Source organism: Solanum dulcamara, chromosome 4 (assembly GCF_947179165.1).
Source record: "Solanum dulcamara chromosome 4, daSolDulc1.2, whole genome shotgun sequence".
Lineage (NCBI taxonomy): Eukaryota > Viridiplantae > Streptophyta > Magnoliopsida > Solanales > Solanaceae > Solanum > Solanum dulcamara.
Window position 1 is genome coordinate 15057854 of NC_077240.1, and position 16561 is coordinate 15074414.

The 16561-nt window shown below is 33.0% G+C and overlaps 2 protein-coding genes across 3 annotated transcripts; both read left to right on the forward strand.

The window, feature by feature from the left end:
• The first annotated feature begins 4565 nt into the window (after positions 1–4565).
• LOC129884030 (uncharacterized protein At1g01500-like) lies at positions 4566–8048 on the forward strand. Its single transcript, XM_055958409.1, has 3 exons — positions 4566–5367; positions 5496–5559; positions 7289–8048. Exons 1-3 carry the CDS (start codon positions 4871–4873, stop codon positions 7535–7537), a joined length of 810 nt encoding a protein of 269 aa, XP_055814384.1. The 5' UTR covers positions 4566–4870; the 3' UTR covers positions 7538–8048.
• A 2397-nt stretch (positions 8049–10445) lies between these two features.
• Positions 10446–13708, forward strand: LOC129886531 (uncharacterized). 2 transcript variants are annotated; one of them, XM_055961242.1, is made up of 7 exons: positions 10446–10583; positions 12288–12366; positions 12457–12519; positions 12636–12683; positions 12792–12848; positions 13221–13278; positions 13483–13708. In XM_055961242.1, exons 2-7 carry the CDS (start codon positions 12313–12315, stop codon positions 13521–13523), a joined length of 321 nt encoding a protein of 106 aa, XP_055817217.1. In that variant the 5' UTR covers positions 10446–10583; positions 12288–12312; the 3' UTR covers positions 13524–13708. The 2 variants fall into 2 exon arrangements, with proteins under 2 accessions (XP_055817217.1, XP_055817218.1); XM_055961243.1 differs by having other exon boundaries at positions 10460–10583; positions 12177–12366.
• Positions 13709–16561: the final 2853 nt, after the last annotated feature.

A 16561-nucleotide genomic window follows, 5' to 3' on the forward strand; every position in this document is an offset into this window, starting at 1 on the left:
CATAATAATCGACATGTTATTAGCTTTAAAGTTGAATTGAATGGTAGCAACTTCTTGTTGGTCCATGTATATATCTTGCGTATCAACAATCAACATCAATTGGTTAGCCCATAAATCAGTTGCAATGTCGAAGTTAAAATTTACTCTAAAAAAATTTAAAATATATGAAAAAATCTAATGAGATTCAATATATATACTCAAAAATTTAATTATACATAAACAATATAATTTGAATGAACCCCTTTGAATTTGGTACAATCCTATAATGAAAGGGGTGATCTGTTGATCTGGGTCTGTCCCTATCTTAAATAGTATCATATCTTAATCACGTACTTTCTTGGTTCCTTTTTATATCTTATTCCTAATTAACTTGACATTCCTCTTAAAAAAACATATTTATTAGCTATAAAGATTTGTTTTACTAAATTATTTTTGTCAATTATACTTTATATTTATTCCTAATTATGCATTTATGTTTTTACTGAGCCGAGGGTCTCCAGGAAACAGCCGTCCTACCTTGATAGGAGTAAGGTCTGCGTACATTTTACCCTCCCCAGACCCCATGTTGTGGAATTTCACTGGGTTGTTGTTGTTGTTGTTGTAATTATACTTTAAAAAAATAAGTTTGATTACTAGTATTTTATATAGTTACTTAATAATAAAAGTATATTGAATAAATAATAATAAATATTTTTAACTTGTTAAAATAGATAAATAAAAAAAGAAAAAAAAATATATTTCTAATGGAAAGGGCAAATAAAAAGAAACTACGGGCACTATATTCCAATGTCACCAAATTATCTGACTCTTCAAAAATATTTTATTGCACAATTTTTCAAACAATATTTCTCTTTTTTTGAAATATTATATTATTGTTTAAAGAATAAGAAAAAAACTAATTACGACTTTTACAAATATTTTAAATGTGCTCGTTATATAAACTATGATATATATATATATATATTAGGTCTTTTTTTGTTGGTTATTTCAATATGTAAAAATTAGTAGATGCGTATTGTCTCTTCTTTGATTCCTACATTTTGTTCTATTAAACTAATCGCTACTTATCGTTAATATAAATGAGTAATAAATTTAATTAAAGTTATAAAATTTGTATCCGGTCAAGAAGATAGACAATATACATGCAAACTACGTCTAAGCTCCCAAAGACATATAATTCGACATGAAATTAGTCTATTCTGTTGAAAATGAAACAAAGCAATCAATTCCAATTTTGATTACATTTTCGTGATCTAATTAAAATGCGTTTTCTGTTAGTAGTAGTGGCTGTCCACATTATGGACCCACTTTAGAAAAAATTACTCCCTCTCTCTTGTCCCTTCTTGTCATCGAGGAAATAAATAGTCATCACGGAGAAGGAAAAAAACATAGATAATCATCTCTCATCTTCAATTCTCCTTTATTATCTTTTACTCTCTCATTATTTTATAACACGTTATCAGCACGAACATCTATCACTTTGAGCTATATTTTTAAGAAGGTAACAAAAGGGGCAAGAATTTTATTTTCTTAAAATGTCTAATATCTCAAAACTTGAATTTGTTGCTCTTGATATTTCTGGAAAATGTTACTCATCATGGGCACTAAATGCCGAAATACATCTAGAATCAATGGGTCTGACAGACACCATCAAAGATGACAATACGACATCTAATCAAGATTGTAACAAAATCATGATATTTCTCCACCACCATCTTGACGAGGGTTAAAATTACAATATCTAACATTAAAAGACTCTCTTAAATTGTGGAAAAAAAAATTAAAAAAAATATATGACCACCTGAAGTTGGTTATGCTTCCACAAGCACGTCGTGATTAGTTAAATTTGAGATTAATAAATTTTAAAAATATAAATGAATAAAATTATGCCTTATTTAGAATTATTGCTCAGTTAAATTTATGCGGAAAAGAAATCATTGAGCAAGATAAACTTGAAAAAACATATTTCACATTCCCACCCGCGAATATGCTCCTACAGAAGCAATATCGCGAAAAGGGTTTTAAGAAATATTCTGAATTACTTTCTCACATTTTAATTGTTGAACGTCACAATGAACTATTAATGAAAAATTATGATAGTCAGCCCATTGGATCTTTGCCACTCCCTGAAGTGAATCAGGCAAATTACAACCAATGAGAAAGAAGACATGGCTCCAATCATGGTCGTGGTCATTATCGAAGAAGAAATTATAATCATGATGCTCGGCTGACACCGAAAAATGATCAACAGTACAAAAAGAAAAGTAAAATGCCAGAAGCATTACCAAAGAAAAATTCAGAAAATATATGTCATAGATGTGGAGGTATGGGACACTGGTCGCGGACTTGCCGGTCATCAAAACGTTTGGTTCAACTATATCAGGCATTCTTGAAGAGGGTAGAAAATAATCTAGAGACAAATTTTATCTCTGAAGATAATATTGAGCCCATGCATCTGAATGTAGCTTATTTTTTTAATTTTTCAGAAGACAGTATGAATATTGATAAGCCTAATAATATTTAAATAATTTTCTCTTTATTTATCTGTACTAAATGATATGTTTGTATTTTTCTAATTCGTGTAAATAAATAAAATTTGTGTAATGAACTATGTTTTAATTATAATATTGACTTTATTTCATTTTGAAGAAAAATATGGATATGCCTCAAATTTTGTTTGGATCAATAATCAATCACGAGGATATTTGTGTAATTGATAGTGGAACAACTCATGCCATTTTTAAAGACGAGAAATATTTTTTCAACCTGCTTAGAAGAAAAGAAAATGTCACTACAATTTCTGATAATTCAAAAATGATTGAAGGCTCCGAAAGAGCTACTGTATTTCTGCCTAAGGGGACAAAAATTGTTATAGAAGAATATACATCCCAGATTATCCAATTAAGGTCATTCACCTTAATAACACTGAAGAATTTACAACCCAAGCTTTTGATGATTATTGCTTATCAATTGTGATAAAAATTGAATATCCTGTTGCTCATGTTCATACTTAAAATAGCCTTGCAGATTCATTTAGTAAGCGCCTACAATTGATAGCAAGACCTCTACTAATGAAAACAAATTTGTCAATTACTGTTTGGGGTCATGCTATCTTACATGCAACATCACTTGTGCGTCTCAGACTGACACATTATAATAAATATTCTCCGTCACAATTAATATTTGGTCATGATCCAAATATAACCCATCTACAAATTTTTGATTGTGCGGTATACGTGCCTATAACACCACCACAACGTACAAAGATAGCCCCTCAACGAAAGTTGGGCATATATGTTGGGTTTGACTCACCCTCCATAAATCGATACCTTGAACCGTTGACTAGACACTTATTCACTGCTCGATTTGTAAATTGTCGGTTTGATGAAACAACTTTCCCGCCATTAGGGGGGGAGAAAAAAAAACCCAAAAAATTGCGTGAAAATTTTTATCACTATTTCATTTTGATCCACATCCCCGCACATGAGAGCAAGAGGTTCAGAAGATCATCTACTTACAGAAAATAGCAAGTCAAATGCCAGATGCACATGGGATAACTAAGTCACGTATCCCTGCAGTGAATGTGCCTATCCGAATTGATGTCCCAAAATGACCATCTATTAGTATCATAGCTTTTCAATCCCAAATACGCTTGAAGCTTGGTAGACCATTGGGTTCATAGGATAAAAATCATAGAAAGAGAAGCGTGAGGAATAATAAAGATGATACTACAAAAGAACCTACTGAAGAAGGTCAAAATTTGAGTAATCCTGATATTCCTGAAGAAATCAGTGAACCTTAGACTCAAGTGAATAAAGAACTTTTAATAAGTTCTACCGGTGATGAGATAAATTTAGATCGATCGAAAATAAGAAAGAAGGAGAAAAGGTCTGATAAAATTGGGGGAGTTTAGCAACATTCGATACACAGTTTGTTATCTAAAACAAGAGGCTACATGGGGCCAAATTTTGGGATTGGACCGTTCTAGTTTAACACAAACTAAGCTATCTCGGCCCGTTTTGATTTTTCCTTTGAAAGTTTTGCAGCATAGTAACAACAAATGTTTGTATTTAAAAAGAAACTCACCTTCTCTTCTCTTTTTTTTTTCTCCTCCTTGGCGTAAGTGGTTAAAATATCGAGGAATTTTAGTAGTTCATTTATCTGGTTATCTGAATTTTCACTTTGTTGGTGAGAGTTCGATGCTTTTGGCTCTTTCGTCATCAAGCAATAACCTTCTCTTAAACGTGACATCCATTACAAGTACATCTATAATAAAAGTTTAACTTTCAATAGTATCTTGAAGTGTAAATTTATAAAATAAAATCAGAACACTATCTTAAAATACTAATTAATATGTTTGAAATTTCATGATACTGACCTAGAGTTTGAGAAAAATACAATTTAAACTCCATAAATCCTTTCTAAAGTTTGAATCGATAAGGTTTTTAAACTCTATGAATATTATGGAATTTGAAGTGAGAATATTGTACTGAAATTTTTGGTATTACATCTAAGATACTCTTATCTAAATTATACTTTTACATCAGAAAAGGCTAAAGTTTCAATAACTCGAGCAAGCTATTAGGCCCAATTGGTGAAAAAAATCTTTTAGGTCCAACTATGCGATGGCCCAATAATTTGCCCAAACTAGAGTTTCAGGAGTCATAAGTAAAGATCACGCGCACTCAGACACAACGGCACAATGAACAAGCGACGCGTGTGATCACGCTCCACATGTCCCCTTGCTTCTTCTTCTTTTCCTTTTTCACCTCTTCAATTTCCTCATAGTTCCCTCCGATCCATAACCTAAACTTTCCTCAATTCTCCGTCACATTTTCCCCTGCAAATTGAAGAAAAGTACAGGGTTCAAATGGGTAATCAAGGCGAAGAATTGATGGCAACTTACAAAAGTTCAAACTTTACAGGGGGTTGTTTGGAAATCCGTTTGTTCTACGTACGCATAGCTTCATGTGCAGTAGACGTCGTTCCGGATCACCTCGTAATCCGTCACCTCCGCCTTGGAATGGGTGTTTCGTTGGAGATTAATGGGTGTCGAATTCCAGCCTCCGACACCGTTTCTGTCACTCTACGCCGTGACAGGGTTGATAAGGGATCATCGGAGGTGACGTACGTGAGCAATGACAATGTTAGAGTTTCAGGGCTGGTGGAATTTGAGGTACATGAAGAGAAAGAGGAGTTAATACTTTGTGGGTCATTGGAAAGAGTGGAGGGTACTTCGGATAATGGTAATGGGACTGGGTGGAGTATGGATTGTTACAATGCGGCGTCCTTTGGCAGTGGTGAGGCACCGTTCTTTCCTTTCGCTGTTCGTGTCAAAATTTTGTATTGGAGCAGACCTCTGAGATGATAGCATACCACAACCTTTAGTTGGAATTTCAGGAGTATCATACATCAAGTGTATGTCCAAAGAGTTGATCTTTAAGCAAATGAGCAGCATGTTTTTTCATTCTTAATTTTGAATATGGCTCTTCTAGGCAACTAAGGGTGTGGCCTAGCAGTGATGAAATTGGAAGTTGGAACAAAGATTTGAGAGATGAGGTTTCTAATCATAGCATAGGCAGATAAGCTTGGTGTCTTAAGCGTTGCTAGACAAAATTATATATACCTGTATTGGTGGGAGGACACTAGTATCCGGCTGGTATCCAGTGTAATAGTTGAGGTGCACACAAGTTTGCCAAACAAGGCCTTTTATCAAAATAAATAAGTGAAGAAATAATAGATGCGGCTTATTTAAAAGTTATTTTCTTGGGGTCAGGTTTATACCTTCCGAAAGACTAGAAGGTGCGGTAAAGCTATTTTCCTTGCTTTGATTCCTATGGTAAATGTATTGACTGACCTAGACCCTGTCCTGTTCTTGATAAAAGTTAGGGTGAAATACTTTATTTTGCATGAAAAAAGAAAGAAGGATAAGATTCCCGTCAGGAATGAAATTATAAACATCTTCATGGAAGTTACCGTATTGCTAGCTTGCGCATGAGGCTGTGTAAGAGTGCATGCATTTAGCATTAGTTAGATAGCCTCCTCTGGACAATCAGCTATTCATAGTTTTTATCTATTCACCTGCCTTTAGACCAAAACTGATGCATCAAGAGTTCAATCACTTGAGTAAATAAGTTTTAATTAGTCGACACTGAGAAAAGATATGTAGGAAACCCCAACTCTTGAAGGAACTAACTTCACAGTAGAAGAGAAGATTGAATAAATTGAAGATGCCCTAGACTCTTGAATCTACTTCTGAACTCCAATCTCAAGAATGAAATGTTTTCTTTTCATATCCCATTTTTGTATATTAGTCCCATCTCCTTATCTTTTATCTTTTGACCTTCAAGAGGCGGCCACCTCTTGAGCTACTCGTGAACACCAACCTCAAGAGATGGAATGTTCTCCTTTAATAAACTGGTATTTATATTTCTTTTGCCCATCTCCATCCCTTCCAGCTTCATCAAGAGGGTGGCACATTGAGACTTGAGTCAACCATATTGGTTATGTTCTTTATCCTTCATAGCCTAATATTACAATTTAGTTTCCTATGGTTTTTATTAGCCTGGCAATTCTTCACAAAAATGTTAAGACTAAGATTTGTACTATCTGAGTACTCAATTGGAGTATCTATACCATGCTATGACTATTCTGCATGTTCTTCACAGAAATGTTCAGACTTAAATCTTCAGAATAATCAATTGGAGTCTCTGTTTCTGTTCTGCATATGTTATCTTTCAAACATGGAGATGATCATACTTTTTTATATTTTTTTTATAATTTTGTCATCTTTAACCCATTGAGAATACTTAATCTATCGTATTTCATGCTCTAGGCATTTTGAAGTGTCCGTGCAATGTCTTTTAAATTGTGGTGGATAAACAGATATCAATCTTTTACCTTTGTATATTCTGCGATCTCTAAATCAAACTCTATATTTGACCTTGTGCAATACTAGAAGAGAGTCATAAAAAAGTTGTGGTTCACCACAAGTTAGTGTTTGATAAATGACCATGCTTCCTCCTGCTGATATTATAGTAGCCTACAAACTTATCTAACCGCTAAACTCTACGAGTTCTTTCCCTTGCGACCAGCAAATGTGAAGTCTTCTTGTTTTGTTTCTTTTTTCAAAAAAAATTGTATCTGTTTTAGTTCATCTGTTGTTTTCTCCCCTTTTATCTTCTTCCATGTGTGCATCAATTGTAAATCTTCCAATTGACAAGTTGTTTGAAACATAGTTGTTACATACTCATCAACAAAAGATAGTAATAGGAAGTTTGCTTAAATGTACCGTGTGTTTTGGCAGATCACAGACTCAGAGTTGGATGATTATGAGTCGGAAGGAAAAGCTGGATATGGCTTTTACTCAGAAGACATGTACCACGGTGAAGATGGTCAACTCTCCTGGTTCAACGCTGGAGTAAGGGTTGGAGTGGGGATAGGCCTTGGGATGTGTGTTGGTGTTGGAATTGGGGTGGGTCTACTTATGCATTCTTATCAAACAACCACTAGGAACCTGCGGAGGAGGTTCTTTTAGGCATGAGAAGTTCAGTGCGAGTAAACTGTGGTCGTTATTGACTTGATTTGAAGATGAAAATCAAGATCGTTAATGGTTGTTGCGATGTTCAGCATCCAACAGTAAGTAGGCAATAGAGGATAACATAGTGGAACCGCTGAGTTGTGACATTTGATATAAATAAATGTCAGGTGTGAGGCTAGAGTGAATATCAGTTCTTGATAATACTGAAAACTACCCTCCATCAAAGACTTTTACCGGAATGTTGACTGAAATACAGATGTAGCTGTATTTGAAACCATTGGGAACGATGTGTTTATAGGTATAGTAACGTGTTGTGAAGTTTTTCTGGGTAGTTAGCGCGGGATGAAGCTAACGTCTTTTTCGGCATTACTTTTTGTGAGTTTACATTAGTCGTTCAATTTTGGTTGTTGCAACAAGCTGCCATTGTGTAATAAGGCCCCATTTGGCCCAAATTAACAAATATTCTTAGCAAGTTATATTTGAGAGAAATTTTGGTAAAATTGCATCATGCTTTTGGCCCCAAGTTTTGGTGAAATTTCAAAAAATATTATTTTGTACCCTTTAAGTTCTAAAAATTATTAAAAATACCTATAAGTTTGTGTTATCATTTTATAATGAACATGTTCCGTTAAAAAAAAACTTATAACATAATTGATAACAATCAACAATAACAAAATAACAGGCAAAAACAATACATTAATCGAATTAAAAATAAATTATTATTTTTTTCCAAATATTGTCACTCAAACTATTTTTTTTCGGAGGAGGTAATACCAAATTATTCTTTTATAAAATTTTGGTTGATCATATTAATGAAGTAAATTGGTAGATAAATATTTAGTTGGAATTAATAAATGATTGGTGTTTTTATAAAATATAAAAGTTTTAGGTTATTTTTAAATTCTTAAAACTTTCTAGTTCTACTTTTTTTTAGGACTTGGGAAGTTGGTAATTTTGCCAAAAATATTTTTCAATTAATGACAAATTATATGAATAAACATAAGTTTTCAAATATTTTTAAAGTTTTTTTCCAAAAATTATTTGGGGTCAAACGCTAAGTAAGTGTAGTTTGTAAAGTTCTGACTGAAGTGGATACACTGTACAAACTGCTAATGCAAGGAATAGCTTCTTTTATAAATTCTTGAATTTTTGGTTCAGTTAATTGATTGTTCCGAGCTTTGGATTCCTGTACCATATTTGGTACAGCGCACTGACAGTAGAATAATTTTATTTTCAAATCATTGCGTGAAGTTCTTCTTTTTTTCTTCCGCATCGATATTTGGATTGGAGCATGAATAATTTAAATTGACACTAAATAGGGCTCACTTGGTGGTAGTGGAGGATTTTTCATATTCAAAACTAAAATCACTATTTAAGAAAAAAGCAAATTCATCCATTAAGTCATTTTAGTGATCATTGATGTTTACACACAAGTTGTATGCTATATTATTGTACTTTGAACAAAAGAATATTACTTCACAAATTTCAGAAGTACATTTTTTAAAAAAAACTTTGTATTAAGTCAAACAGTGTCACATAATCTGGAACGGAGGGAGTATTATATTTATTAATTATATTGAGTGACATTGTAAATGAAATGGCGATAATTGAGTGATTTTTTTTATTACTAAACAAAATTAAATATTTTTTTGAGATAATTACTATTAGTTGAGTAATCGTTAAATTCAACTTTATCATACCTTAGTATCACGGAATAGTTGATCCACTTACATATATGACTTGTATATGTATTGCTACTAATAATTCATTTGTCACTAATGAGGATTTCACAAGTTCTACTAATCCAAATGGTTTCCGTGTACAAATTGCATATCTCACTGTTCTACTTGCTAAACCAAGGAAAGGTGAAGCTAAACCTCATCTTTTCTTAGTCGGGGAGGTTATAGTAATTCGAGATTTAATCGAAGTGCTCTCAACTCATTTAATAGTTATTCCTGATTAGTAATTAAAGCAGGATTTCATGGAAAGAAGGCTTTAGTTATTATTTATTTATTAACTAAATAATAATTAAAGCAGGATTTCATAATATATATATAAATTATAAAAGTTTAATATACTTCCTTCATTTCATATTTATGTAATTCATGTTGATCCGACATAATCTTAAGAAGGCAAGAAGGCTTTAGTTATTATTTATTTATTAAATTCATTTATTAATGACATTTTAGAATTCTAAATTTGATAGACCCCTGTACTTAATGAATTTGTATTCTGATTTTATTGAGTTTAAGGATTCAGTTGACAAAGAATTAAGTAAAAGGATTCAGAATACAAAAAATTAAGTAAATATTGGTTTTATTGAGTTTAAGGATTCAGTTGACAAAGAATTAAGTAAAGGGGTTCAGAATACAAACTCATACAAGTACAAAGATCAATTAGATCATTTCGCCTTGCTATTTTAAAATATAATTATTTTACACTAAAAATAGTATGAGACAAAATAATTAAACTTTCTTGCTTTTGTTAAAATGAATAAATAAAATAAAATATTTATTTTCAACTCAATGATGTGTAAAAGGAAACAGAAATATATAATTATCTGAGAAGGAAATTTAGATAAACTCTCTGTCCTTATGGATCCGCCCGGGCTGTAACCAGACAAAATAGCATCCTTGAAAGTTAAAGCCACGTAAAATGTGGATATAGCACAAACGGAAAGTTGATGATGAAGGGCGGAGCTAATAAGAGCTGAGATTCATTTGAACTCCATTTTGATAGAAAATTACATTGGTTAATTGTATGTATATATAATAAATGTTGAATAGTTGAATTCATTTAACTTTTTCGTATGTTGATTTGTTCGTATTTTAAATTTATTTGATGAAATTTTTTAGTATGCGTAGCATGGACGTGCGTACATTTTTTAATTTTTTTTTAGGAATAATGTATTTTTCTTTCTCTATTGGGGATTATTTGATCTATTAAGACTGACCCCCAAGCACGTGAAAACGCGCTCTCCCTGTCTCTCTCGTTCTCCATCCGCTGACTGATAGCACGAAGGGCGGATCCATAATTTGATCGGGTAAGTTGCTGCTGCTTTTTGGATTTAAATCTTGTTATCTCTTCAAATCCCCTTGTTAATGGGTTCTCCATCTCTGTTTTCCCACAAATCATAGCTGTTGATTTTCTGTATTTGCTGATTTCCTTGGATTTCACTATCGGGTCCAATTTAATCGCCGATTGAGAACCGCCGACCAATCAATTACGTCTCAGTTACAAATCCTATGTAATCCGTTCCATTCGATTGGAGCCCAAATCTAATACCGATGCAGCTTCCAGTAGGATGATATATTGTACTGTAGTTCATTTCTCTGGCGTAAAGAGGAAAGAAATAATGAGGGATGATCTCAGATTAAGATCAAGTAGCTGACTATTATTATAATCTGCACCGTCTTACCTGCAAGAGGTTGTTTCCAATTAATTTATATACTAGCTAGATCTAAATTAGTCTGTTCAAAGGGCTTTTTGCGTCAATGCTTGCTACTGTCTGTGTGTGGACAATTTGATCATTTATTTCTCTAGTAAGTCTTTGAATATTTTGTCTCAGATTATAATTGATTCTCTGCTCGACGATTAATCATAGAGAGAAACCGCTGGAATATGTGGTAGTATGTGTTTATGAACATGGAATATTCTAGGCTAAATGCATGGTAGTTTTTTTATTACTAGTTGTGGTTTTGAATCTGATAGCTGCTTCTTAGTGAGCTAGAGAACTGTCGAAGAGTACTTACTATCGTTCTTGCATATAGTGATGCCTGTTTGGCGGTTAGCTCAAGTTGTTTGTTCAAAGCTAATTCAGCTAGTTAATTGATGTTTTTTTTCTTTTTATTTGCAGTGTGCTACATAAGAATAACGTCTTAAGCTGTTTTAAGTGTGCTTTTTGATCTCTACCATGATATTGTGCCTTTTGATAGATGAGTGGAATGTGAGAAGCTATGAATGTTATGCAGGGATATGGGTTGACTACCATCTATCCAACTGGATGCATTTTCTGATTTTCATATTTCCAGAATATTTGGCTTTGGACCTGATATACATGAACACTTTCGATTTCTTGAAGAAATGTATTTGCTACTCTAGGAGTACTAATGTGCACTTTTTTCAGTTTGTCCAATTTTGGCACAGTTTGTAAATAGTGGTATTAATTGGATGAACATTATAGGTTTGTATCTTACTGTTTTGAATAATATGGTGCACAACACTATATTACATAGTGTAGCCTGCCATTGCTTCATTAGCCAGGAAGATCGAAACCTGAAGTCTGAGCTACTGCATGTCTTGCGTTTCAGTGGTCATGATTTGAGATCACAGTTTGCTTTGTGATGTTGGTAGTTCATTGGTTAATTTTTTTTCTGTTTTCTTAACTTGCAAGAGCATGTGGTGGGAATGGTTTGCTAAAAAAAGAAACACCTAGGGGTTTCAGAGTATTAGATTCATAAATCACCTGAGTTCTTTTTGAAATGTGGTTTGTACATCCTAGAGATTACCACTTGCTTAATCCTTGTCACAATCTCTACTAAAGGAATTGAAATTGGTAGAATGCCTTATTTGTTTCATATTTAATCACTTACATGCATCTTACCATTTGCTGCGTTTCCTTTTCTCTTGCCTATAGACTCTACAAATAAGCTTCTCAAGGCCAAAAGATCTACAAGATTCTTTTTTTGAAGAATGTTCTATCTTGTCGCACACAAATATAAGTGACTTTTTTTCCGGGCAACTGCAGTGGTTGAATCTGGGTGGTTGAAAGAATGTCAGGCATCGAGGATGGAGCTGAAAAGTCCAACCCATCCACCCAACAAGAAGTTGTGTTCACATCAAGATTTTTGTTTTCATCTTACATTTTAGTTATATTGCAGATATACTGATATAACATATCCTTCTTTTCGTTATAGGAGGAAGTTGTTAAAAAGAAATATGGAGGAATGATACCTAAGAAGCCACCTCTAATCTCTAAGGTAAATCACATTATTTGTCTGCTGGATTGATTCTGTGATCGGTGGCACAGTAAATATCACCATTTTTTTGTGACTATTGCTTCAATCCGTTTTACAAACCACCTTTTTGTTTTCAGGACCATGAGCGTGCTTATTTTGATTCTGCTGACTGGGCTCTTGGAAAGGTATTGTTGCTCTTTATGCTCTTTAAGATTTTTCTATAGTTGAAGTTTATACAGACATTATATTAGTAGGATGATCACCTAAATCTTTATGATGGTTAATGATCACAGCAAGGTGCAGACAAGAAGCCCAAAGGTCCACTGGAGGCACTTCGCCCAAAGTTGCAGGTATTTTGTCACTTATGTGTCCTCTAAACGGAACTATATCATTATCATTTGTCTAAGGTTCTTAACTTTTCTGAGAGGTCAATGATTGATGAAACAATTTATTTGACGTATTCTTCTTTGATCGACATTTAAACGTGATGTTAAAGAGACCCTACCAGTGCAACATTTATCAAGTTTACATATGTTATTATGGTCATTTAGGATCATTTGATGTTTCAGTATTTATATACCTTTTGACTTTATGGTTGCGTAAGGCTTTAGTTCAAAATATGTTGTTTTGGTGCTACAAGAACAAGTATTAAGCATGGCCTTTCTGGATTCTTTGGTTCACTTCTAATGTCTTAACATTTCTTTTGAACTTCTTAATTCTAGCCAACACAACAGCAAACGCGATACCGCAAGTCTCCTTGTGCTCCATCAGAAGGTGAAGGTATGCAAGATGATTGATTTTGTTTATATATCGATTTCTTGTTCATGTAAATTAAGTTTTTTGTTTTGGGGGAAGGACCTCACAAAGCATTAACAGATGGAAATAGTTACTAAGTTGGGTTATTCACCGTTGATTCGAGTTATTGTTCCTTTGTCCTAATAATTCTGAAAAGTTTTATGACCTTGTCTCCTGTGTCTTCTCTAGATGGAATTGCTCCGTCCGAGGATCCTACTGCAAATGAATGAGAAGGAGATGTTGACTCTTTGTCGAAATGTGATGCTGTTTACATATCTGCTCTTAAGAATTTTAAAAATAAAAATGATTCACGGGGTGTTTCAACTTTTACTTGAGGCTGGTATTGTATTGCTGTAACGTTGATGTAGGATATTTCTTATGCTGTCTAATGAAACGACTTTCATGTTTGAGTCAATCCTTCCATGAATTTATTTTAGTACTAACTGCTAAAATGATTATTTTACTATAATTATTTATTTACTTGCATTCGTGTTAGTATTACTGTTAGGCGTTAGCATTAGTATTGGTGAATCCATTGTTTCAAGTTATAGTAGAATGAAATCCAAAATAAAATTAGCTATGCTTAGTGGTAATATTAAATTGGAACCTGGAATTCTGCTGTTTTCTTCTGGAAGACCCTTTTTCAAGTGTTCATTCGAGTGGTAACAAACACGTCTGGATTAATTTTTTTATCCATGGTGTCCATCCAGCGTGTGTGCACTTTGATTAGTTTCACAAGATACTTGTTATCTTTCACTAGCACAGGTATTGAGTAACCCTGTTTATCAAGATTTGGACAAATGTAATGAAATTATATTTCTCTATCCGCTTCATTGGCTGACGATTTGGCCATACGCCATTGGGTACTTTGTCCGGAGATTCTTTTTTATTTTGCATGTAATATGAAACATCTGTAAGAATTTAAGGATGACATAACAAAACATTACTTTTGAACCATTGTAGTTGGACCAGTGGTGTTCATTGATGCATAATAATCACTTGGCAATGAAGTAATCTTTAAACAGAGACGTCTACTCTTATTCGATTTAAGTGCCTATATAAAGTAATTCTCATAAATATGTTCAATATAAAGTAATTCTCATAAATATGTTCAATCTTTTGAAGTTTCGTAATGAATCATAAGTCTAGAAACAAATGAAGACTCTGGACAACGAGTGAAAAATCAAAAATAAAAATAAAATCGATCCTAAGCACTTTTGACTATTAGTCTTCGAAATGTCACCGTGGGTTGGGTTTGAGATGTGATGAATGAAATCTCAACCTTCTGCTTCCATCACAAATTATTTAATAATCATTTCTTAAATAATAAATAAAGCTATTTTCTAAATCTGTCCAACGCCAATAACAGTTGAACATTGGGTCTTTGTAACCATTTGTCTAGCAGGACACCAAGTAATTTTGGAATAAGCCAGCAATAGTACAGGTGTCCTATGTCTATTGGACATTCTTTCATTTTTTCAACAAAAATGATAGAACAAGTCAATTTTAACAGCTGCAAGTGTTACATGACCGATATACACTCTTAATTCCTTGTTCCATTTGTTCTTGCAAAGTCATTTCTTCCAAATCTCGAAAAACATTTCCATGGCTGCCAATCTCCAAAACTCTAATCTAGAATTTTGCAATGTCATTTCAGAATCAAAGAGAATCGCCACTTCCCAAATGCGCCATTTCACAGCTCTCTCACTTCTCTTCTTGTTTCCTTTGTCTATTTTCACAATCCTCTATCTAACTTATGAAAAAACAACCATCATTTCATTCATCTTCGCCTTATTTGCCTTAAGTAGGAATATTTTTGGACATGAAGTGGATGTTAGCAAATGTAATTGTTGTGGTGGAAGGTAAAAAGTGTTCTGAACCTTTACGTAGAAGTGCCTATTTGATGAAAGAATTGAAATGGGGGGGGGGGGGGGGTAATTTTGTCATTTCAGTTGCTCTTGTCGCTCCGGTAGGGTTGTATCTGTGGAATTTCACCACTATTTGGCCGGCACGTACGGGTGATCGGAGTAAATGGTTGAACAACCTTTCTTTTGCAATAGAGTTAGTGTTTTACTCATTTATTTTGACAGTGTGGTTGCTTCATAGTTTGGTTCGGAAGGTGTTTTTGTATGTGCAGTGCAATGCCCTATGTGGGGAATTTTTGGAAGACTTACCCCTATGATTTATGATTGGTTCTACTTTTTTTCATTTTGAAAGTTTCCTTGACTTATGTTCACACATAGTATGTAAGTGCATAGCAGGTACAGTTCAATTGGCGAGCTATATATTTTATAGCAGGATGCAGTTTAATTGATGAGGTATATATTTTATAGCAGGGTGCAGTTCAATTGACGAGGTATATATTTTATAGCAGGGTGCAGTTTAATTGACGAGGTATATACTGTTATGGTGGCTTCTTCCAATCTCACTATCCCCTCCCCTGAAGCCCCCCACCTCAGCCAAAAAAAATTAAATTAAGTGCATTTTTTCTTTTGGTCATAGGTTTCCTCTTTTTGTGGAATCTTCCATTGTTGCAATATGATAAAAATAAGAAAATTGTTTATTTTTGTAGTATTTGAGCACGGATAAATTGTATTTATTTTTAAAATTAATAAAAATTGAATAAATTGATATTAGTACCATATGTTTTTATTGTTTTATAAATTAGTTAAGTTAAACATATAAAATATGTCATTTTTAAAATTATATGCATTAATCTCAAGTAAAAAATGTTTGAATTTTACGACATTAAAAACAAATATATATAATTAAAGAAGATGACATATTTCAATTAGAATAAGAACTAGTTCTCAATAATCTAATATGCTCAATCTAATATTTGAACACAATTATGACGAGTAGTTATACATGAAATGTACAGACTTTGCTTTTCAATTTTTGTTCAGAAAATAAAGGCATAATACATAAATTAGATATCTAAATTTGTATTCATATATTAAACTTTTTATATATATATTTAAATGTATATTTATATACCATCAAAATTAAAAGGCATGATTATCAATTAAGACTAAGTTAAAAAAGAACATATATATTCTATGCCTAAAAATAAACAGATAATCATAATTTGGTTTCTCAGGTAAAATTTCAATCTTCTCGACAACTATTTCCAAAGTCAACTAAACCCAAAAACATGAAAAGGAAATTAAAAAAGCAAAAGAAAAACTAGATATCCTAAAAAAAAGAATCCAGGCCATGATTCCATCACGTTGCCCAAGTATATTCCCTTAGATTAGGGACTTGATAA